General features: G+C 39.0%; 2 protein-coding genes across 6 annotated transcripts; both read left to right on the plus strand.

Annotated features, from left to right (window-relative positions):
* On the plus strand, nt 1-6,846 carry LOC306879591 (WW domain-binding protein 4-like). 3 transcript variants are annotated; one of them, XM_079432651.1, is made up of 10 exons: nt 1-100; nt 223-295; nt 383-445; nt 1,475-1,601; nt 1,671-1,835; nt 1,908-1,975; nt 3,000-3,075; nt 4,227-4,438; nt 4,535-4,734; nt 6,389-6,846. In XM_079432651.1, coding segments are annotated over exons 1-10 (1,188 nt in total). In that variant the 5' UTR covers nt 1-98; the 3' UTR covers nt 6,591-6,846. The 3 variants fall into 3 exon arrangements, with proteins under 3 accessions (XP_079288777.1, XP_079288779.1, XP_079288778.1); XM_079432653.1 differs by having other exon boundaries at nt 1,480-1,601; XM_079432652.1 differs by lacking the exon at nt 6,389-6,846 and adding an exon at nt 4,951-6,376.
* LOC306879590 (F-box/LRR-repeat protein 3-like) lies at nt 6,514-19,455 on the plus strand. Of its 3 annotated transcripts, none has more exons than XM_079432650.1 (5): nt 6,514-6,630; nt 11,028-11,400; nt 11,490-11,612; nt 14,328-14,499; nt 17,744-19,455. In XM_079432650.1, exons 2-5 carry the CDS (start codon nt 11,029-11,031, stop codon nt 18,382-18,384), a joined length of 1,308 nt encoding a protein of 435 aa, XP_079288776.1. In that variant the 5' UTR covers nt 6,514-6,630; nt 11,028; the 3' UTR covers nt 18,385-19,455. The 3 variants fall into 3 exon arrangements, with proteins under 3 accessions (XP_079288776.1, XP_079288775.1, XP_079288774.1); XM_079432649.1 differs by lacking the exon at nt 6,514-6,630 and adding an exon at nt 6,892-7,134; XM_079432648.1 differs by lacking the exon at nt 6,514-6,630 and adding an exon at nt 8,595-8,832.
* The last annotated feature ends 3,955 nt before the right edge of the window (nt 19,456-23,410 follow it).

Consider the following 23,410-nt stretch of genomic DNA (forward strand, 5'->3'; position numbering starts at 1 on the left):
ATTTCGAAGCGCCAGCAGTGAGCACTCATCAGTGAGCAAGTAGATGTCACTAAAACATTTACCTACATTTATAGGATTTGAAGTTTTCATCCTTCAAAATGTGAGTAATCACGAGCATTTTAATCAGACGTTTAGAGAAGTCGCGCAGCTGTACGTTAATGCAGTCGCGATCGCGGTGTAAATATAATAATTAATCTTTGTTTGTTTGTGTTTGTAATTAAGGGCTGATTACTGGAAATCCCAGCCGAGGAAGTTCTGTCAGTACTGCAAATGCTGGATCGCGGATAATAAACCCGTGAGTGAATCCAGCTATATATATATATATATATTACAGATATTTAATAAATGCAGTATATTCATAAACAGGATGTTTTTCTCGCAGAGTGTCGAGTTCCACGAGAGAGGAAAGAATCACAAAGAAAATGTTGCGGCCAAAATCGCAGACGTGAGTAAAACACGACCTGCTGTGCTCAGAATACAACACTAGTGCAGTGCACACTGCGTACTGCACACTTCACAGTGCGTACTGCAGTCTAGTTTGAGTCTGTTCTCTCTGCTTCTGTTGTATATTACTGTACTCACTATGCACATGTATGCTTCAAATGCACTGATGATCTTCTAGATGTGCAGCACAGTACAGCTCCGCCATCCCAGAATGCACTGGACTACATCTTCCACTTCCAGTGGCAAGGAATGAAGAAGAATCATCTTTTTTTATTTTTTTTATTTGTTTAATGTCATCATGATATCAGAATATACTATTCTTACTTTTTATGGAATATTGCTGTTTATTTTATTTTACATTTTTCATATCTTTATTGCCAAAAAATGAAACCTAACGAGAATCTGTGAATATTATAAATGATTTGTCTGTGCACATCTGCTCTTGTAATGAATTAAGAAGCCTTTTTGCTCTGATAGACGCCACATCACAATTAGAAAGTAAGAAAATAAAAATAGCAGAAAATAATAATAAAAAAATATTTATTTGTATGATAATATCTGGATTCCACTCACACACGATACGATGAGTACGTGGCACAATAAAGCAGCAAAATATATTTAATATTATTCAGTGTGTATCGCACCGTATCCAAACAGTGAACGAGTCAGTGTCACATGACCTCGTTATGTTTCATTTCATGAGTCATCATCTCAGAAATATCATTATTTTGCTTTTTATTTAAATTTTATGCAAAAAACTTTTCTTGCCATTTCAAGGAGATGTTCTTTAAACTGATTGATTTGAGCTCCTGCTCATTCATTCACTGCAGATGGAAGCTCCAGTGCTTTGCATTATGGGATACGGTGTGTGTGTGTGTTGTTGGATGCAGTGGGTGTGATCTGTAGTAAACAGCATGTTGGCCGCTGCTGCTGTCCGAGCTGCGTGTGTGTGAAGATAAGAGTGTGTGTGTGAGAGATGCTCTCTGGTTGGCCGGCAGAGCTCATGTGATCTCGTCAATGTTCATGATAGATTAGGAAGAAAAGTCTGGCGAAGGCCAAGCAGGAGCAGAAGATGTCGAAGCAGTTCGTAGCGATGGAGGAAGCGGCTCTGAAGGCGTATGAGGAGGATCTGAAGAGGCTGGCGGGTCAATCGTCAGGTGTGTGTGTGTGTGTGTGTGTGAGAGAGAGAGATAATGCTGCTCCTCACGGTTCTTCTGTCTCTACAGGTGAGAGTGTAGCTCCGTCAGAAGCTCCTGCTAAAACACAGAAAAAACCCAAGAAAATGAAAGCGAGCGTCCCATCACAGAGCAGTGGTGGCAACCGGACAGACATCTGGGTGAGAGGAAACACAAACGACGGCCTGGAGTATTTCTACAACACCAACACTGGAGGTGAGCTGATGTTTGAGACGCACACACGTGTCCAGCCGTGTTCCTCATCACTCACTGTGTGTTTGATCTCAGAGTCTCGGTGGGAGAAACCGGACGGGTTTGTGGACGAGAGCTCGTCATCGGCCGCTGGACAAATGCAGGTAAAACCGCCCGTCTGTGACTCTGTGAGTCTGTCTGCGAGTCTGTCTGTGACTCTGTGAGTTTGTCTGCGAGTCTGTCTGTGAGTCTGTCTGCGAGTCTGTCTGTGACTCTGTGAGTTTGTCTGCGAGTCTGTCTGTGAGTCTGTCTGCGAGTCTGTCTGTGACTCTGTGAGTCTGTCTGTGACTCTGTGAGTCTGTCTGTGACTCTGTGAGTCTGTCTGTGAGTCTGTCTGTGAGTCTGTCTGTGACTCTGTGAGTCTGTCTGCGAGTCTGTCTGTGACTCTGTCTGTGACTCTGTGAGTCTGTCTGCGAGTCTGTCTGTGACTCTGTGACTCTGTGAGTCTGTCTGTGAGTCTGTCTGTGACTCTGTGAGTTTGTCTGCGAGTCTGTCTGTGAGTCTGTCTGCGAGTCTGTCTGTGACTCTGTGAGTCTGTCTGCGAGTCTGTCTGTGAGTCTGTCTGTGACTCTGTGAGTCTGTCTGCGAGTCTGTCTGTGACTCTGTGAGTCTGTGATTCTGCAAGCCTCTCTGTGACTCTGCGAGTCTGATTCTGTGAGTCTGTCTGAGACTCTGCAACCCTATCTGCCTTTCTGCGAGTCTATCTGTGAGTCTGTCTGCCTTTCTTTAAGTCTATCTGCGAGTCCGAGTCTGTCTGTGAGTCTGTGAGCCTGTCTGCCTTTTTGTAAGTCTATCTGCGACTCTGAGTCTGTCTGCGAGTCTGAGTCTGTCTGTGAGTCTGCGAGCCTGTCTGCCTTTCTGCGAGTCTGTCTGCGAGTCTGAGTCTGTCTGCGAGTCTGAGTCTGTCTGTGAGTCTGCGAGCCTGTCTGCCTTTCTGTGAGTCTGTCTGTGAGTCTGAGTCTGTCTGTGAGTCTGCGAGCCTGTCTGCCTTTCTGTGAGTCTGTCTGCGAGTCTGAGTCTGTCTGTGAGTCTGTCTGTGAGTCTGCGAGCCTGTCTGCCTTTCTGCGAGTCTGTCTGTGAGTCTCAGGTTCACGTGTTCAGATCTGACGTCATGTTTGCGTGCTGCAGGATCTGTCAGGCGGTGCTTGGATAGAGGCTGTGAGTCCTGATGGATATATGTACTATTACAACACTGAGACGGGCGGTGAGAAAACATACAAACATCTGAACACATTCCGCTTCACATCATCATCTCTCAAGGTTTTTTTTCTCCATTCTGTCACCGATGGAGTTTTGGTTCCTTGCCGCGGTCACCTCTGGCTTGCTTAGTTGGGGACACTTCATTTCCAGCGATATCATCGACCTGATTGCAAAGACACTATTTAAACTGAACTGAGCTGGATGATGACATCACTGAAGTCAATAATGAAATGCCTTTAATTGAAAATCTTTCTTTTTTAATCTTTTCATTTTACATTATTGACACACTATTTTCCTTTTTTGATATTGTGCAGTTGCTTTGACACAATTTACATTGTTAAAAGTGCTATATAAATAAAGGTGACTTGACTTGACATCATCACTGTATGCATTAGAATGCATAACCCTATAAAGTGTACTGTAAATGATCAGCATGATCAAACTTTGATGTCAAACCTGTATAACATGTCTTCTGTCGTCTGATTGAGAGGTTAGAGTGTTTTATCCAGTAAAAGCTCTTCTAGTGTAATTGTACAAGCGTTCAGCTTCAGCGGCTGTTTCTCGTGTCAAATCTGTACTGATTTTATCAAGTAAGCGTCAGAATAACTGCAGTAATATCTCCAGATGAACTCTTACTGGACTGAAGCAGCTCAGCTTTACTTGATTCTCCATCAATCATTTTCTAGAAGAATCAGTGCGTCTCAAATCTGATCATCAGGATCTTCTGAGGAGTTTATTTCTTCATCTCTCAATCAGCATTGCATTATATATGTTTGGATCATTTCAGTCTCATCTTACTGAGACATATTACTGGAGATATAGAGCGACGACTGATATTTAGATCATTTAATGTCAGTATCTGCTGTACTGTTATAAACATCTCATTGATTTACATCACAAGCAGCAGTATTTCATCATAGAAATATCAGCATCTGCAGCAAATTCATAGTTTTGAGTTTTTTCCTCCATATTCTCACTGTATCAGACTCTATGAGCCATGATGGATTAAGTATGTTGATACAAAACATAAAAATATATATTTTTTAAATTGTAAATGTTCCATATTGTGTTCCATTTCTAAACATTATATTTTCCTGACTGTTATTTCATGTGTCAGGCTTTTCTTTCTAAACCTGTTTGTCTCATCCTGAGCAGAATCCAGTTGGGAGAAACCGGATGATTTCAGTTCAGAGGAAGTTGCTCCTCCTGGTGTTGATTCTCCTCGTGAGGAGGTGCGAGCAGCAGAAGATCCGTCTCCTCCTCAGTCTGAGTCTGTGTCTGGAGCTGTAGACACGTCCGGCCCTCCTAAAGACACACCAGAACCAGACCAAACCACACAAACCAGCGCCCCGAAGATCAGTTTCAGAGTGAGACGTTCACACTCGCGTATGTCATAAACACTCGCTGTACAACATCATAAACACTCACAGAACAACACGTCCGTGTGTTTAATCTCCACACAGAAGAGAAAAGAAGAGCTGCTCCAAACATCAGCGGACGATGGAGGAGAGAGGAGCTCAGATGATGGAGGAAACGGTGAGGAGAAACGGGAAGATTCAGCCGTGATTGATGCAGTGAAAGTGGTCGAGACGCCTGTGAAGAGACCCAGAAAGACCAATCCATACGGAGCCTGGGAAAAAATCCAGCCACAGGAGGATCCATAGTAAGACACACGTGATCTTATGATTTAAACTCATCTGACGCTGCTCAGATCACCGCAGTGTGTTATTGACAACAAACCTGTTGAGTTTTTCTAAAGCTATTTGTGGTAATATTCAGTTCAATATTCAATCATAATTGACACATTTGTGTTTGATTGTAGTTATTATTGAATAGTGCTGATCTTTCTTCTCCTGCGTCATATTCTTCATGTGATTAGTTTGAGCGGCGCCCTCTACTGTACAGACCTGAATCTACATTTCCTTCAGTCTGAGCCGGATTCACTTCACTTTTGGTGTGAAAGGACTTTACATTTGGACAAGAAGACTTTTTATATTAAAAACAAACAAGCCCTGCCCAGATTTAAAAAGTAACTCAAAACTAACGTATCGCATTACTTTCCATAAAAAGTAATATAATTCGTTACTTTTTTAGGGAGTAATGCAATATTGTAATGAATTACTTTTAAAAGTAATGTTCCCCAACACTGGTAATATTAATAAATGATTATAAAATGAATTAATTTAATACATTTTAAGTCAGGCATTAAATGTAAATATCTATTTTCATAAATATCTAAATGCATGTTATTGATCTTATAGTGAATAATTTCATCGGTTTAATTTTAATTTTTTTTTGGACTTCATAATTTTTAATCAAAATGTCAAAACTGGATGTTCCAGTGAAACGACAGACGTATTCTAATCGTTTAGTCTGGTTAAACTCCGCCTCCTTGTTACAATCCAATGCAAACTCTCATTCAGAGCCACGCCTACATCTCAATATCCAATCAACAACCAGTGCCTAGAACTGAGTTCCATCCATTTAACCAGGCAAGTTAATTAAAAACAAGTTATTATTTTCAATAACAGCCTGGCACGAGAATTAATATCTCCTGAGAAACATACATTACAATACATAAAACACATAAAAAAAGAAGAAAATCTGTTAAAACATTCACAAGTCAAGGTCAGAGCACTTACTAGTAATTTTAAAAATGTATACTGGAATATTTATATGTATATATAAATGGATATTTAAGAAAAATGTTATGTTTATATATTAAATATTTATATATAATATAAATTATATGAATATAAATATATACAAAATATATGCTGTATGTATGTGTTAATATATACCTAATAAATATATACAACACACACACATTATGTAAACACAAACTTTTATTTTGTATGCGATTACTCGTTTTGAAGATAATATTCAGGTAATAAGCCCAACAGAGCTTTTTGATTTCCCTTCTTGTATGCAATGTCTAATTCAAAAGAGAGTATAATTTGCAATAATGCGTTCTGTAGGGTGCGATAGATAATAATACATTTCTTCACAATGTGGAAGAAAAGATGTTGCTACTTATGTTTCCTTGCGACTTTAAACATTAGATTTTTAAGGATATTGGAGTGTTTGCTATTGTCCTTCTGCATTATTGACCCACTATTTTCTTATTTGATACTGTAAAGCTGCTTTGACACAATCTGTATTATTAAAAGCACTATATAAATAAAGCTGACTTGACATTTATCAGTGGGTTTGTTCTATAATTCACACGTCGTCATGTTCAGTGAAATCCTGAAGCACCAGAGCTGTCTCTATCACTGCATCCAGCTCCTGATGTCCGTGTGTGTTCTGCTCTGCAGCGAGAAGGTGGATCTGCAGCTGCCGCAGATAGAAAGCATCGCTCAGACTCCCGCCGACGTCCCTCCGGAGCCCAGGGCCAGATTCAAGGAGCGCACCATCACGTCCCTGGGACCTGAGAGCAGCGCCGGAGCCACCTTCAAGAAGAGGAAGCCCGAGAACGGCAAATCCAGGAGTCTCCGGCAGAGAGAAACAGACGAGTAGAAGCTCTCCACGGGACTGTAGGACAGAGACCAGTCTTCAGGTCTTGCTTTAGAAGTGTTTTATATATTACTGGCAGGGGACGCTTTAACTGCCTTCACCTGCTTCTTTGTGAAGATTTCCATGCATCAGTTTTGTTTCGAGTGTGTTTTACAATATTTGTGATGAAAATGTTGTCATGAAGAATAAAAGCCATAGTTTAACACTGAATCTGGACTTTCGCTGCTCATCTCAAATCACATTAAAACATGTTTACAGTAAAACTGCATCAGTTTCTTCACTGTGTTTAGTCTCCTGTAATGTTCTTGACGCTCTGAGAAGGGTTATAAGCCTCATATCAACATGATTCAGAGCGGATGATGATGTTGGCGTGTCATGAATGTTTCTGTGAGCGTCTGATAGGCTCAGTGCCTCGATGATAGCCGCTCTCCACACCCACATCAACGATCCACAGAACGCCTGTCACAGCATTACAAGCCAAACAGAGTTCATCATCATCGCTAAACTAAAACAATACGACTTCAGCTGACAAACTGACTACTGTCTGGTATGTAGGCCACATGTCACGAGTGTTTTCTGTTGTTTTATTGGCTGAATGTCCCGTGAGATGATCTGTCATTGGTTCAGTTGAAATCATCTGTTCTCATAGAAACTATGAATGATATTTTGTCAGCAGAAATAGTTTATAACATTGCAACAAAAAGTGTTTAACAGTGTTGCTGGAAATAGATGAAGCATTATCACTACCCCGATGCATCGCCTCTCTCCTAAACTAATATACTGGGATTTTCTCCCCTTTTTATTTACTTTATATATTTATCCTTTCTTCCCTTTTATTTACGTATCTTGTCCTGCACATGATCTTTAAATGTGGCTTTAATTCTTTCATGGATACTCTAGAATAATTTACTTTGAATGTCAAATAGGTTTTGTCTTATAAATGTACTATAGAGGGGAAGGGTTATATTAAAGAATAAAGCTGAAATAGACACAAAAAATGACAACTGTAACATTTCAACACACTCAAAAAGGTATTCACACACAATAAAATAACTACTATAAGCTATTATTTGAGATGAGTTAAAATGTGAGAGCAAACTAAGGTTAAAGAGATGTATTTTGAGCTTACTCATCAATACTATCCAGTTAAAACCTTTATTGGGTCAAAACTCAAATTAAGCAAGAATTTTCACTTTTGAGAAGCGATATAAAAATGTTTACTTTCTATGCAACTTAATTACCCCACTTTTCTTTCTTTCAAAAAGATATTAAAATCTACCTCCAATAACAAAATGGCAACTAAAACTTTAAATGTACGCACACTTTATGGTGTTTTTGTATTATTTTTATTTAATAATTTATGTTTTGTAGGAAAGATTGTTATGTTTATTCTTATGTGATCTGCTTATTTTGTGTATTCTTTTTTCTCTCTCTCTTGAATTTTAATTGCTTTGTATTGTTTGACCATCCTTGAATCCCTGGCCTTTTCTCTTTTATGACAAAAATCATTAGGATATTAAGATCATGTTCCATGAAGATATTTAGTAAATTTCCTACCGTAAATATATCAAAACTTCATTTTTGATTAGTAATATGCATTGCTAAGAACTTCATTTGAACAACTTTAAAGGAGATTTTCTCAATATTTAGATTTTTTTGCTCCCTCAGATTCCAGATTTTCTAATAGTTGTATCTCAGACAAATATTGTCCTATCCTAACAAACCATACATCAATGGAAAGATTATTTATTCAGCTTTCAGATGATGTAGAAACCTCAATTTTGACGCTTATGACTGGTTTTGTGCTCCAGGGTCACGTTTGTATTTCCTAAGCAAGTAAAGAATAATAATAGTGAAGTACACTAGTACGCGGTTCCGAGTATATACTACACGTGCAGTGTGTGTGAGTGAGGGATACTCTCACCTCTGCCGGCAGCATACGGAACTGCACTCCCTCCGCATTACCCAGAATGCACCGCTCGCTCTAAGCACAACACATCGCCATTTTCCGCGAAAGGGCGCTTCTCCGCGGAGCAACTGGGTCATAAGACAGACGGGAAACACTCGAAGCGACCGATCCCTAACCCGACCGATCCGAGCTCGTGGATCCGCCCGCCGACATCGCGTCGACCGAGAGCCAATGATCGCGTTCGGTTGGGCCGCTCGGATGAAGTATTGGACCGCGGGCCCAGGCTGAGGCGACACCGAACACTAGCGAAGCAACACCGGCAGCACTACGACACAGGTACCGTTCCCGCAGAACCGACAGCCACCGGAGGCACTCCGCTCTGGATAGACGAGACTAAATAAGCCCAAGTAACGTTAGTGTGATTAAGCGCTGCTAAACCCGTCGAGATCAGCTGGACTGACAGACATGCTAAAGATGGCCCGGATTCTGCTTCAGTTCAGATCGAACCGTCTCTGTCGTCATTTCCCGCCTCAGCTCGTGTCTGCAGATGTTTAGCGGAGTGCTCGCGCTGCTCTGAGGCTGTCAGCCACGTGACCACAACAATCACGTGACTCCTGCACTCTAGTCTTATCGGATATTAATAGTCAAATTAGAGCTATAACAAATAATTATTTGCGTGTTTTTCTCTAATTAATTGTGATTAATCGCATATTATATTTGTTAGGGCTGGGTAAAAAATGATTTCCCAATTTTAATCGATTCTCATTTTTACTAAACATTATTAATTGTTAAATCCCAAGGATTGATTAGTTTAGCTTGTTTTCAGTCAAAGCACAGATCATCCAATAAATCACACTTTTGATGGGAAACAGTCTCAGATTTTTTAATTCTGTTCATTTTATTAAACAATAAATGCCGTTGTTTAATGGCGAGACGGATCGCAGTAATGAGTTTATATCAATCAATTCTGAGAAAAAAGCCAGTGGCGGAAACGGGCTTCCATATAACATCACATTTACCTCCGAAATAACATATTTGTGTCCATAAACTCGTTAGTCTGCTACAAAAATTAACTCTAGGGAGGTGCATTTTTCTAAATATATGCACCAAATAACATTATATTTTTGCTGTTCTTCAATGTTTGAATAAATCCCTCAAGTTTTTATAACAGTCGCCACTTAAATGTTTATATAAAAAAATAATAGGAGTAGAAATAATACGTAATTGCAACTTTATTATTATAAAACGTCATTGAGTATAATTGAAGTGGTTGTATACAAAGTTAATTTTAACCTTCAATATTATAGTAATTATAGTAATGTAGTACCCGCTGACTCTCTGTATATTTGACAGCATTAGATGAGGTTTTTCCCTGTACTGTACTGTACTGTACCTGGTATATATGCTAAATAATCCATATCGAGTCTCAAGCTGAGAATGAGAATCAAATCGTCAAATTTGTGTCAAAACCCAGCCCTGGTATTTATATTGTCTTTATTCCACATTGAATCTCCAAATGAATGTAGGAACAACATAAAGAGGAAATAATGTGTTTAAAGTATGCAGGTTGGTTCCTCATTAATATTAATGTCTGTACGGTGTTGTTCTCATGCAGAGCTGGTGCTTGATTCATTGATGGAGTCAGGCGGGCGTTTTCTTCTCTTTCATGTTTATTTAATTCATGCTCCAGTGTGTTTGTGGCCGTTGCTGTTAATCATCAAGTGTTTTCAGATGAATAAGACGATCTCTGAACATCACAGCGGATCTGGTTTAATCACAGGTAGTTAAAGACGGAAGAATTGAGCAAAATAAACTGGAAAAACTGGGACTGGCTCCTGAGAAATACAGCTGCGTTTATGTATGGCTGCGTTCTCTAGAACACACTAACACTTCATTTACTACCATTGCACTGACATACTATCCCACAATGCAATGTGCTGCATCATCTGAAGTTGAATAAATAATCTCTCCATTGATGTATGGTTTGTTATGATAGGACAATATTTGTCTGAGATACAACTATTAGAAAATCTGGAATCTGAGGGAGCAAAAAAATCTAAATATTGAGAAAATCTCCTTTAAAGTTGTTCAAATGAAGTTCTTAGCAATGCATATTACTAATCAGAAATGAAGTTTTGATATATTTATGGTAGGAAATGTACTAAATATCTTCATGGAGCATGATCTTAATATCCTAATGATTTTTGTCATAAAAGAGAAAAGTATAATTTTGATCCATACAATGTATTGTTGGCTATTGCTACAGATATACCTGTGTTACTCATGACTGCTTTTGTGCTGCAGGGTACTAATTTATATATAATACAAATTTATATGAATATAAATATTTTCAAAACATATACTGTATGTGTGAGTATTACATATATTATGTAAACAAAAAGGTTTATTTTGGATGTTATTAATCGCGATTAATCATTTGACAGCACTACAAACGAGCAAACTCTAGTATGCAGTGTGTAGTGAACTAGTATTGATTTCTGTGCATAACCCCTCTGAATGTGTGTCTTCAGAATGAAAAGGGGCCAGAAGGGAGGTGATAATGTGGAGGAGGGCGGCGGAACGGTGTCAGGGCCGGGCCCCGGGGCCCCTGAGCTCTGTAAGCGGCTCCGGTGGGGCGACTCTGAGGACGGGGCGGTGGACTGGACGCAGCTGCCCGAGGAGATCCTGCTGCACATCTTCCAGTACCTACCTCTGCTGGACCGGGCCTTCGCCTCGCAGGTGTGCCGCGGCTGGAACCAGGCCTTCCACATGCCCGAGCTCTGGAGGTGCTTCGAGTTTGAGCTCAATCAGCCCGCCAGCTCCTACCTGAAGGCCACGCACCCCGACCTCATCAAGCAGATCATCAAGCGCCACTCCAACCACCTGCAGTACGTCAGCTTCAAGGTGAGACCACCGACACAGGTGCTCTGTCACTGCGGCTCGATCTGGGGGACGCGTGTTCTTGACGTGTGTGTGTGTGTGTGTGTGTTCAGGTGGACAGCAGCACTGAATCTGCAGAAGCAGCGTGTGACATCCTCTCTCAGCTGGTCAACTGCTCTCTGAAGACGCTCGGGCTGATCTCCACCGCACGACCCTCCTTCATGGAACTGCCCAAAGTACGTGTCACACAGACACACACACACACAGACAGACACAGACAGACACACACACACACGTAGGGCTGTGATGGTGGCAGATTATTACCACCGTGGTGGTAATTGACCAACTACCACTGGTGGCACAGTTTCGTGATATTAATTTTATATATATATATATATATATATATATCAGAATGAGCTTTATTGCCAGGTATGTTTACACATACAAGGAATTTGTTATAGTGACAGCAGCTCCACAGAAAGACAGAACAAAAAACACAGATAATACAAATAGAGCAAGTAAATATGGAATAATATACAAATTGACAGTTGTATGTACAGGTGTAATACAATAGACCGTTTTCTATGTATATTATGTGCAAATTTGAAATGTAAACTAAGAATGTGTGTTAGATAAGTAAGTGTATAAGTGTATAATAGTGTTGTGTGTTCCACGTTTATTTATTGAGTGTTCATGAGATGGATTGCCTGAGGGAAGAAACTGTTCCTGTGTCTGGTCGTTCTGCTGCTCAGAGCTCTGTAGCGTCGTCCAGACGGTAACAGTTCAAAGAGGGAGTGTGCTGCTTGAAAGTTTGTGAACCCTTTAGAGTTTTCTATATTTCTGCATAAATATGACCCAAAACATCATCAGATTTTCGCACAAGTCCTGAAAGTAGAACCCAATCAAACAAATGAGAAAAAAAATGTATTCAGGAAAATGGTCCAATATTGCGTAGCTGTGAGTGGCAAAAGTATGTGAATCTCTAGGATTAGCAGTTAATTTAAAGGTGAAATTATTGTCCATCTGTGCAGAGGTGTTTTCAGTCAGTGCAATGATTATCAAATATCAGTACGGGACCTGTTTTTTTCAAAGAACAGGGATCTATCAAAGTCTGATCATGTTTGTGGAAGTGAATCATTTCACGAACAGGAGATTACTGAGGACCTTGGAAAAAGAGTTGATGTTGCTCATCAGGCTACAAAACCATTTCTAAAGAGTTTGAACTCCACAAATCCACAGTTAGACAGATTGTGTACAAATGGAGGAAATTCAAGACCACTGTTACCTTCCTGAGAAGTGGTCGACCTACAAAGATCACTCCAAAGCAGAACGAGTAATAGTCTGCGAGGCTGCAGAAGTTCCCAGGGTAACTTCTAAGCAACTAAAGGCCTTTCTCACATTGGCTAATGATAATGTTCATGATCTATAATCTATCAGGAGAACACTGAGCAAGCAGGGTGTGCATGGCAGAGCTGCAAGAGGAAAGACACTGTTCTACAAAAAGAAAATTGCTTGCTAAAGATCATGTGAACAAGCCGGAGGGCTACTGGAGAAAGGTTTAATGGATGGATGAAACCAAAATAGAACTTATTGGTTTAAATGAGAAGCTATTATGTTCAGAGAAAAGAACACACTGCATTCCAGCTTAAGACTCTTCTCCCATCTGTGACACATGGTGGTGCTAGTATCATGGCTTGGGCCTGTCTGCTGCATCTGGTCCAGGACAATGATGGAACAATGAATTCTGAATTATACCAGCAAATTCTCAAGGAAAATGTCAGGACATCTGTTTAAGAACAGAGTCTCAAGAGAACGTGGGTCATGCAGCAAGACAACAACCCCAAGCACACAAGTCATTCTACCAAAGAATGGTTAAAGAAGAACAAAGTTAATGTTTTGGAATGGCTGAGTCAAAGTCCAGACCTTAATCCAATTAAAATGTTGTGGAAGGACCTAAGCTAGCAGTTCATAGGAGAAACCCACCAACATCAGAGTTTAAGTGGAATGGGCTAAAACCCATGTTATTGTGCAGGACTGGGGCCAGTTGCATAAAAAGTTTAGACTAGTCTTAGAAGTTAGTCATCTATTTTTTATTTTTTTTTAAGAATGGTCATAATTATTTTATTTAGTTACATAAAAACAAATATTAGTGTAAGTTGAATCCAAAAAGTAAGACTGATTACCCCTTGGCTAACTGCTAGCTGGTCAGATTAGTTTTTAAGACACTGTCTTAACTTAAAGACTAAGTTTATGCAGCTGGCCCCTGATCAGCATTTACAAGGAACTTTACCTTCAGTGATGGCGGTAAAAGGGGGTCACACCAGATACTGAAAGCAAAGGTTCACATACTTTTGCAGCGCACAGATATGTAACACTGGATCATTTTTCTCAAATAATAAATGACAAAGAAAATATTTTTCATTTACCGCTGTCTCGTTTGTATTTGGCCAGTTTGGCGAAAGCCTCCCCAATAAACACCTGACGAGCCGAGCGTTTGCGATCACGTGAACTTGAAGACAGTCTTGTACAAACGTGGATGGGTGACATGAATGGAAACGATTCCAGATCGGCGATGTAGTATTTGGTTTCTAAACAAGGTCCATCGCTCAACACTGAATACATTTGCTTAATGCAGAATAAATTGTATTGGAAACGCTGTGTATAGTGTTTGAGGTAATTTGTGAATTAGCATAGACTTAGTCTAAATAAAACAATTTGCAACTGTTACTATTATTACACTTGTGTACAAAACTTTATTATGCTTGTTATAGAGTGTGTGACGTCACGTGCACTACCGCCGGTGGCAATAGACATCCACGGTGGTGACGCGGTTGTCACGGCGACCGTCACAGCCCTACACACACACACACACACACACACTCTCTCTCAGTGCTCTGAATGGAGTTGTCCATCTCTCAGGTCTAGAATCGGCTGTTGTTTTGTCTCCTCAGTCTCACTTCATCTCGGCGCTGACGGTGGTGTTCGTGAACTCGAAGTCTCTGTCATCCCTGAAGATCGACGACACGCCGGTGGACGACCCGTCGCTCAAAGTGCTGGTGGCTAATAACAGCGACACGCTGAAGCTGCTGAAGATGAGCAGCTGCCCGCACGTGTCTCCTGCAGGTCAGAGCCAACATCCACCAGATCCAAACACAAAAATCACTTTCATGGCATGTTTCATACTGAACGAACAAAGTTTATTTGAATATTTGAGAATATTCAAGAAACTGGCAGAATACCGGAAGTGGTGCATTCCACAAACGAGAGTAGGCTGCATGATATATTAAACCCATTTGAAAACCATAATAAACCATAATGCTATTGTGAATTCACAAACGCTACAAATCATTTAAATAAACATATTTTAGGTTTAATATGTGCCTTAATTATTTACATGCGTGTAGGTTACGTGTGTGTGTCTCAGAGAGCGGCTCCGTTCAGAGTAAACGCTGCTCCGCACAAACTGTTATTTACATGTGGAGCGTCTCAAACTCATCGCTGCATGTTGTTGTGAGTTTGGGTTTATTATAATGTTCATCTGAGAATGCAATGTGCTCCATTTCATCAGATTTGTAAGATAAATTATTTATAAACCTATGCAAACACAGAATACATCAATATCTTTCTCAATATGCTAACTGTTCATCGCAATTTCAAAATAAAAGCTCAAACCCTCTGAGTTACACGTTTTGATGTCCACATAATAAATATTGTTTAATCAATATTAAACAAGGATTAGATCCGATTAAAACAGTCGTCAGGCCGTTGGCGCCCTCTGCAGGCCTTTGTTATAATGCGTAATGTACATTAGCTCTATTGTTTTTAATAAATTCTTTAACACAATTTGATTATTTGCTTTTCATACATTATTTGAACTAATTATTGTCTCATTACTATTATGTATGTAGTTTAAGTATTTTTAAAAGTTATTGTTCACTTAGGTCTATTTTTATTACCACAAAAAAATGTAATTATAATTGTCCGATTACTTGATTAATCGTCAGAATAATCGACAGATATAAAATAATGGTTAGTGACAGCCCTAGTCTCTAACTAATGGCAAATTGTTGAGTCAGTTTGTTCAAATGGACGCTTTGAACTGGAAACAAATCAATGAAAATGAACTATATTATCATCCAGCGATTTATATTAATAGTTTGAGTTATAGTACATCCAACTTTAACTTGTTGCATACATACAGAACAATCACCAAAAGCAATACTATATATCAAATATCAACTGTGTGATTGTTCATATCATTTCAAAATATAAACTATATGATCGTCCAGGTCTAATCTGCGAATTGTGACTACAGGACATGAAGTCATTAAGACTTAAAGTTGCTTTTAAACAATTTGTATTGTAAAATGTGCTTTTTAAATAATTATGAATCAGCTTGTCGAAAGCTCCACCTTTTGATGCTGATGTTTGAATCCGATGCTATTACAACAGTGAGTTTGTAGGGATCGTAATGTGCCTAATTAACACTGTTAATGGCTCAGAGTGATTAATGTGAGTTATCAAAGCTGTGCTTTAGCAGGAAATGCATGCTTACAAATCAGCAAAAGATGAACAACATTATCAGTGTCTGAGTTAAACTAGACCTCTGCATGTGTGTAATATAGCACAGCTTTATACATTTCTGAAAATACACTCTTAACATCACTCAGTCAAGCATTATAATATAATATTATGATAATCAAGTATTATATAATGATTAATTTAAATTAAAACTTGGAAACCATGTATGAATGCATTAGTAATTTTAACTGAATTTAGGACTGGTGGTGCTGCTTAAGATATTGTTGGTCATTCAGTGTTTTTGTAAAAAAAAGGAGTAAAAAAATAAAAATAATACTATGAATTCTACTACTAAGAACAATATAAAATGCACCAAGGATTAGGGATGCATCGATCCGATACTCAGTATCGGTATCGGCTCCGATACGGTCATTTTCTGCGGATCGGGTATCGGTCAGACGAGACCGATCCAAATCCGATATTGTGCGTATACTATTCTGTTATTGTTGAGCCCCACGAAAGGCACAAAAACATTAGAAAGCACCATAAAGGTTTCGTGCACTATATTTCAAGTGTTCTGAAGCTGTTCCACAGTTTAATCTGAGGTACAGATGAATATTTAAATCTTTAAAGTCAAGTTCAGGTGAACTCTCCTCTCCGCCGCAGCTGTCTTCAGCGTTCAAACTGCGTGTCGCGTTCGGTTACTACAGACAAACTCTCTTCAAGAGCGCAGTTTCTGAGGTTTAAAACTGTTCAAAGAAAAGGCTTGATAAGCTTACGCACAGATTTAATACACTACGCATCAATATCTCTTCCCTTTGTACTTTGAGCGTTTCTATGTGGACTCAGAGGGCTGCGCTGTGACTCCGTGTCGCTTCAAGCGCATCATTCAGAGCACGGGATGCTCATAAGCGCTTTCTGCTGCTCTATATTGGAGCCTTACTTATTATATACTTTTGCGCAATGAAAGACTATTAACAGTCTTTCTTGTTCTGTCCTATCTATCATATGTTGCTGCCTTCATTACTGTGCTATAGATTTAAAAGAAAAAAATGGTATCGTTGCATCCCTGCTAAGGATTATTGAGCTGCCATCTTGTCAGTGAAGCACGGTTCTGTGATCAGTAGTAAATCTCCAGAGAAACTCTAAATATGAAACCCAGGAGATCCCTATAGCACTCGCTGAATAAACAGAAGATTTAACCGCTTTCGCAGATTAGACCTGGACGATCATATAGTTCATATTTTGAAATGATATAAACAATCACACAGTTGATATTTGATATATAGTATTGCTTTTGGTGATTGTTCTGTATGTATGCAACAAGTTAAAGTTGGATGTACTATAACTCAAACTATTAATATAAATCGCTGGACAATAATATAGTTCATTTTCATTGATTTGTTTCCAGTTCAAAGCGTCCATTTGAACAAACTGACTCAACAATTTGCCATTAGTTAGAGACTAGGGCTGTCACTAACCATTATTTTATATCTGTCGATTATTCTGACGATTAATCAAGTAATCGGACAATTATAATTACATTTTTTTGTGGTAAAAATAATATATATAAAAATAGACCTAAGTGAACAACTGTAAATAGCTTAATTCACGTGATGTGTGTGCTGCGAGGCGTCTTTGGTCTCCTCTTGTGTAATTTAGATGGAAAATGTGTGCCTTTTTATCGTTCGAATTGCTTATCAAACGTTGGCAAATAAATGTAAAAAATAGATAAATTTGTTGCTTTTGGAAGAAAAAGTTGCTAGAGTAGTCGGAAAAGTTGCTAAATTTAGCAACAAAATCACTAAGTTGGCAACGCTGCTAACGGCGTGTGTTTGTGCCGCAGGTATCCTGTGTGTGGCGGATCAGTGTCACGGTCTGCGCGAGCTAGCGCTCAACTACCACCTGCTGAGCGACGACCTGCTGCTAGCGCTGTCGTCTGAGCGCCACGTTCACCTGGAGCACCTGCGCATCGACGTGGTGAGCGAGAACCCAGGCCAGCAGTTCCACTCCATCAAGAAGAGCAGCTGGGACGCCATGGTGCGCCACTCGCCCAAGTTCAACCTGGTCATGTACTTCTTCCTGTACGAGAACGAGTTCGGGCCCTTCTTCCGCGACGAGGTGCCCGTCACGCACCTGTACTTCGGCCGCTCCGTCAGTAAGGAGGTGCTGGGCCGAGTGGGGCTGACCTGCCCTCGTCTGGTGGAGCTGGTGGTGTGCGCTAACGGCCTGAGACCCCTCGACGAGGAGCTGATCCGCATCGCAGAGCGCTGCAGGCAGCTGTCGGCCATCGGCCTGGGCGAGTGCGAGGTGTCCTGCAGCGCCTTCGTGGAGTTCGTCAAGATGTGCGGCTGCCGGCTCACGCAGCTGTCCATCATGGAGGAGGTGCTGGTGCCCGACAGCAAGTACGGGCCGGACGACATCCACTGGGAGGTGTCCAAACACCTGGGCCGCGTCTGGTTCCCCGACATGATGCCCACCTGGTAGAATCACATTGTGTGTTTTTCTACATCTGGAATCCGAAGCAATGAAGCATTTACAGATGCACTTCAGACACTCGCCGCGTGTTTTCTACTCTCTAGTCGCCGTGACGGACACGTGTGTTCATACACTGCCAGCCAAAATTATTTGATTTCACCATCTATAAAATGGTCTTTGCTGTAGTGTGTCAGTAGGAAACATTCATTTAGCCATTAAGTGTGATGATGATCAGCTGATGATGATCGACTGATGATGATCAGATCAGATCTCAAACATCTCACTGGGTTATTACAATTAATGGCTAAATGAATGTTTGTAAATGTAAACTGATATTTCCTACTGACACACTCCAGCAGAAGATAGAAATAACTGACTTAAAAAGCTGTTGATAGTGGTGTTGGCATCATTCTGGCCAGCAGTGTATAAATGTACGTGTGTTTTCACTCTCAGCAGCTTGTTTGTTCATGCTTCGTGTCGGGTGGATCGGCGTCTGATGAAGGCGAGACCTGGATTTTAAGCACTTTTACCAAATGAAGTTTCAGCTCGAGGCGAATCGGACCATGTTTTGATCCTGTTATATTTGCTCTTGTTGTTCGTTCCAGATGGATTCAGAAGCGCTCGTGACTCATTCTAACTAGGGCTGTACGATAACTGACGATTTAGCTCAAAAATATAATCACAATTATTGTTATTTTATTGTAAACTTTTATTTAGTATAATATCAGAATTATTAGAATGTAATTGTTATATTATTATAGAGTACTCTCACATAACCACAAATCAAGAGAACATCGACTCGCAAGGTTTTCAGATTCAGTCGCAGGAAACAACAGACATGAACAGAATCTCTCGATAGAGATCACTAAATTACAACGATTGCTTGATAATGAACGCTTGTGGAAGCTCATTACTGGTGCTCGTCCGGGAATGGGTTTTTTTGACAGCCAATGCCGATATCTTAGAGAGCAGGGTGGCCGATATATATAATTTTTTATTTATTCTAATAAATATTTAAGAAATTTGAAAATGATAAATATGTAAAACACTTCTACTTTAGATAACAACTGCTGGATCCTATTACAGTATTTTTCACAAATAAATAAAATATATATATATATATATATATATATATATATATATATATATATATATATATATATATATATATTTTAGTGCTTTAGTGTTTAAATTATATAAATCCATATTTGCTGAATGCTGATGGCAAACGAGAAAGTATTATAATGTTTGCCTTTCTATTACTAATAACATAAAAGCAATCATTATAGTACTTTTTTTGTACAGCTTTTAGTTCCTTTGTTTAACTTTCTACACTCTTAAAAATAAAGGAGCTTCACGATGCCATAGAAGAACCTTTTTGTCTAAATGGTTCCATAAAGAACCTTTCTGTTTTACAAAAGGTTCTTGGCAAATAAGGTTCTTCAGATTATAAAAACATAAGCAAGAGATGGTTCTTTGTGGAACCAAAAATGGTTGTTCTATGGCATCGCTTGAAGAACCTTTTGAAGCACCTTTATTTTTAAGAGTGTATCTGATTATTAGACAGACTTCTATCCGTTTTAGACAGAACTGTTAAACAACGACAGCGAACAGTGAAGAGAGAGTCAAAATAAAAGTCTCGAATATATCGGCCAAACAGAAAAACTTATCGGCCGATGCGATATTTGAAAATGTCAAATATCGGTCAACCACTACTCATTACCAATGCTAGATAACGCTAATGCCTAATTAAAAGGAAGCATTTTCATGATAAATAACCAAATATTGCACGATTATGCTTAATATAATCAAGAGAAGCAGAAATTGTTGTCATGATTAAAATGTGATTTATCGTGCAGCCCTGTTTCTGGCCGTCAGCGGGTTGGTTTGACTGGAGTTATAGTGGATTTCTCGGTCACAGTTGAGAATGAAGACACTCATTTCGTCAAAGCTTGATCAGTCGTCCGGTTTTTCAGAAAGAATCTCCAGATTTCACCGTTTTCTGCCCGATGATGAAGAAGAGATGCTGTTTTCTAGTTTTAAGGGCAGGCGGTTGGAGTGCTGAGGGAAATCAGTTTGTTCAGCGTGTTTTTGTGCATAATTAGTTAGATTGGTTTTCATAAAACTGAAGTCCGTCGTCATCATCATCACGTGCTGATGATCGCTGGCGTTTCAGACGGTGTTGGGCATGATTTGCGGTTGGTTGGTTGGATTTGCAGATGCTCATGATGCTGGTTTCTCTTGGGCTGCGTCTCAAACAGACGAGATGGATGCTCATATCTGCGGTGGATGTTAACCCCTCTGTCAGTGCTGCTCCTTCGGTTCATTAGTTATCAAGCAATATTTTACAGACATGGACGCAGATCCCATTCAGAGCATTTCCCTGCACTTTATATAGAAATGTATTTTAGAAATGTACATATGAGATTATCGGTTGTGTCAATATTCCTTCTGATGATTAATTTCATTATTATTTTCATTGCAGTAAATGAATAGTGATATAAGCTTGTCATGAAGCGTCATGTTGTTCTTTTAGGTGTTTAATCGCTCGATTTGATGTATTTGACTGCATAGAGGTTTATCCATAAAGACAAAAACCAATGTGGTGTAAATGTTTTTGTTGTTGTTTTGGAATAAACTTTTGTGAATGAAAGAACTGCTTTAGTTTGTGTTATTGGATGTTTCATTGACATTGGAGTAAATACACAATTCAATATTCTGAAAATGTTTCACTATCATTCAAAAAGTAGAGAATTATGCCTGCTGCTTCTCAAAATGAATTTGTGTCTTTTTATTCTTGCTGAATGATGATGCGTTTCCTGAACATATCGGCCAAACAGAAAAACTTATCGGTGCCGATACTTGAAAATGGCCAAATATCGGCGGATATATCGGCCAACCACTACTCATTACCAATGCAAAAATAATACAAATGCCTAATTAAAAGTGTGTTTTACTGTTGGACAGACTGAATCCTGTCTTTAAATTCAGTCTTAGAAACATCAAATATTGCTCTGGGTCATATTTGGTTTAAAACGGTTGCAAACATCCTCAAAGGTTAACAGACAAAACCAATTAGACGGATGAAACCATTTTAAACCATTCTTTATATAAAAACAATTGTATTACAAATGAAAATGTGGTTATATTGACAATGTCACAAAGTCTGGTCAAATAAATTAATTTACAGTTCAAAAAGAAGAGTTTAATGGTAAAACCTATTCAGTAATCAGCACTGATTGGTTGTACATAGAAACGTGTGATGTTTGCTGACTACGAGTAAATGAGATTCATTCATTATCTTCAGATTATTTTGGCTGATTGATGTGAGATATGGAAGACAAATGGACTCGTGGAACTGAAGAGTGTTGTGTTTGAGGTCGCTCCAGCACTCGATTGTCCCAGATGTGTCAGAATGAAGGCAAACCGCTGGCTGATTTCACACAAAAGTTTGCATTTAACCAACTAGGAAACTAGGCTACAAGAAGGTTACTTCGGAAATGTAATAGGTTAAAAGTTACCCTATTTAAAATGTAGTAGTAGTGTAACTGATTAAATTTCTGAAGTTTTCAACTGTTAATCAATTCAATCATTTACACCAGACAGGGTTAACCTTACAGTGACGTTCTGAAGTTAAATACAGATTAAATATTAGAAATCATTTAGTTGCTAAGATACTGTTTTTGAAATAAAATCTTTGAATAGCTATGACAGGAAACACTGCATCTAGCAATGCCTTGGAAAAACCAAAAATAAAATAAAGCACACACATAAACCCAAATAGGAAATAAAACCGTTATGGAATAAACGTGTCCTAAACTCCTGAAACATTACCGTCTCATATTGTAGAGCAGTCAATGCAATTTATGAAAGAAATCAATTCAAACTTTGTGTGGAAAAAAATTCATTAAAAAAATTTTAACGTTTTCACAAGTAACTGTAATTAATTGCACCTTTTTATCAGTAACTGTAACTGATTACAATTACATTTATTTTCTAATGGAATGATGTAATTCTGTTACATGTAACTAGTTACGTCCTAACACTGTTCTTAAGATAGAATATAGATAGTGCTTTCTCTCATATTCAGATGCATTCTGTGATGGGATTAATTAGTGTTTACATTAATCTGAAAAACTCTTTAATTCAAGGAAGGGTAAGGTTAGGATCTTTTTCTTTCTGGTAATTTTAGTAAGATGCTTTTATCCACAGAAACTTTATTACTGTTACTGAACCGCTTAATTACAGATTTATACAGAATCATTGTTTTTTCAAGTCAAGCTTCAGAAGACAGCCATAATTCAATTCAAGTTGAAGTTTATTTGTATAGCGCTTTTTATGATACAAATTGTTACAAAGCAGCTCTACAGGAATTTAAGTTTCCACAATATATTTAGATATTGCAGAACCTTAATATATTTAACTTATGGAAAAATTTGTTAATTGTGTATGTTGTCTGAGCGTTGGCATCCTCTGAGGTCCTCTGAGGGGTTGGCATCATCTTTTCTCAGGTGTTCGGTCATCTCAGATCATTTAAGGGTTGGATCCAGATGGAAGCTTCTGTCATTCCTAGTTACCACGGGATGTTAATCAACAGAGAAACAAATAGAGACATAATTAGCGTAGCTGCTGTTCCATCTAAGCAAAAATTATTTGTTCAACCCAAGCTAAAGAATAATAATAATGTACATTTGATCAGATATAACTGCAGTACAAGATTATAAGATGCATTATGTGAATGCTTGGCTAAAGAGATGTGTCTTTAATCTAGATTTAAACAGAGAGAGTGTGTCTGAACCCCGAACGTTATCAGGAAGGCTATTCCAGAGTTTGGGAGCCAAATGTGAAAAAGCTCTACCTCCTTTAGTGGACTTTGCTATCCTAGGTACTACCAAAAGTCCAGAGTTTTGCGACCTTAGAGAGCGGGTTGGATTATAGCGTGGTAGAAGACAAGTTAGGTACGCAGGAGCTAAACCATTTAGGGCCTTATAGGCAAGTAATAATATTTTGTAAATGATACAGAACTGAATAGGTA

This window comes from Barbus barbus (genome assembly GCF_936440315.1).
Source record: "Barbus barbus genome assembly, chromosome: 13".
NCBI lineage: Eukaryota > Metazoa > Chordata > Actinopteri > Cypriniformes > Cyprinidae > Barbus > Barbus barbus.

Bases quoted from the DNA above. Each gene is read 5' to 3' on its own strand.
- LOC306879591 (XM_079432651.1), top strand. The intron at 1,836-1,907 runs GTGAGCTGATGT...GTTTGATCTCAG, and splicing joins CTACAACACCAACACTGGAG to AGTCTCGGTGGGAGAAACCG. The intron at 4,439-4,534 runs GTGAGACGTTCA...ATCTCCACACAG, and splicing joins CCCCGAAGATCAGTTTCAGA to AAGAGAAAAGAAGAGCTGCT.
- LOC306879590 (XM_079432650.1), top strand. From the start codon at position 11,029: ATGAAAAGGGGCCAGAAGGGAGGTGATAATGTGGAGGAGGGCGGCGGA. The intron at 11,401-11,489 runs GTGAGACCACCG...GTGTGTGTTCAG, and splicing joins TGCAGTACGTCAGCTTCAAG to GTGGACAGCAGCACTGAATC. The intron at 11,613-14,327 runs GTACGTGTCACA...TTGTCTCCTCAG, and splicing joins CCTTCATGGAACTGCCCAAA to TCTCACTTCATCTCGGCGCT.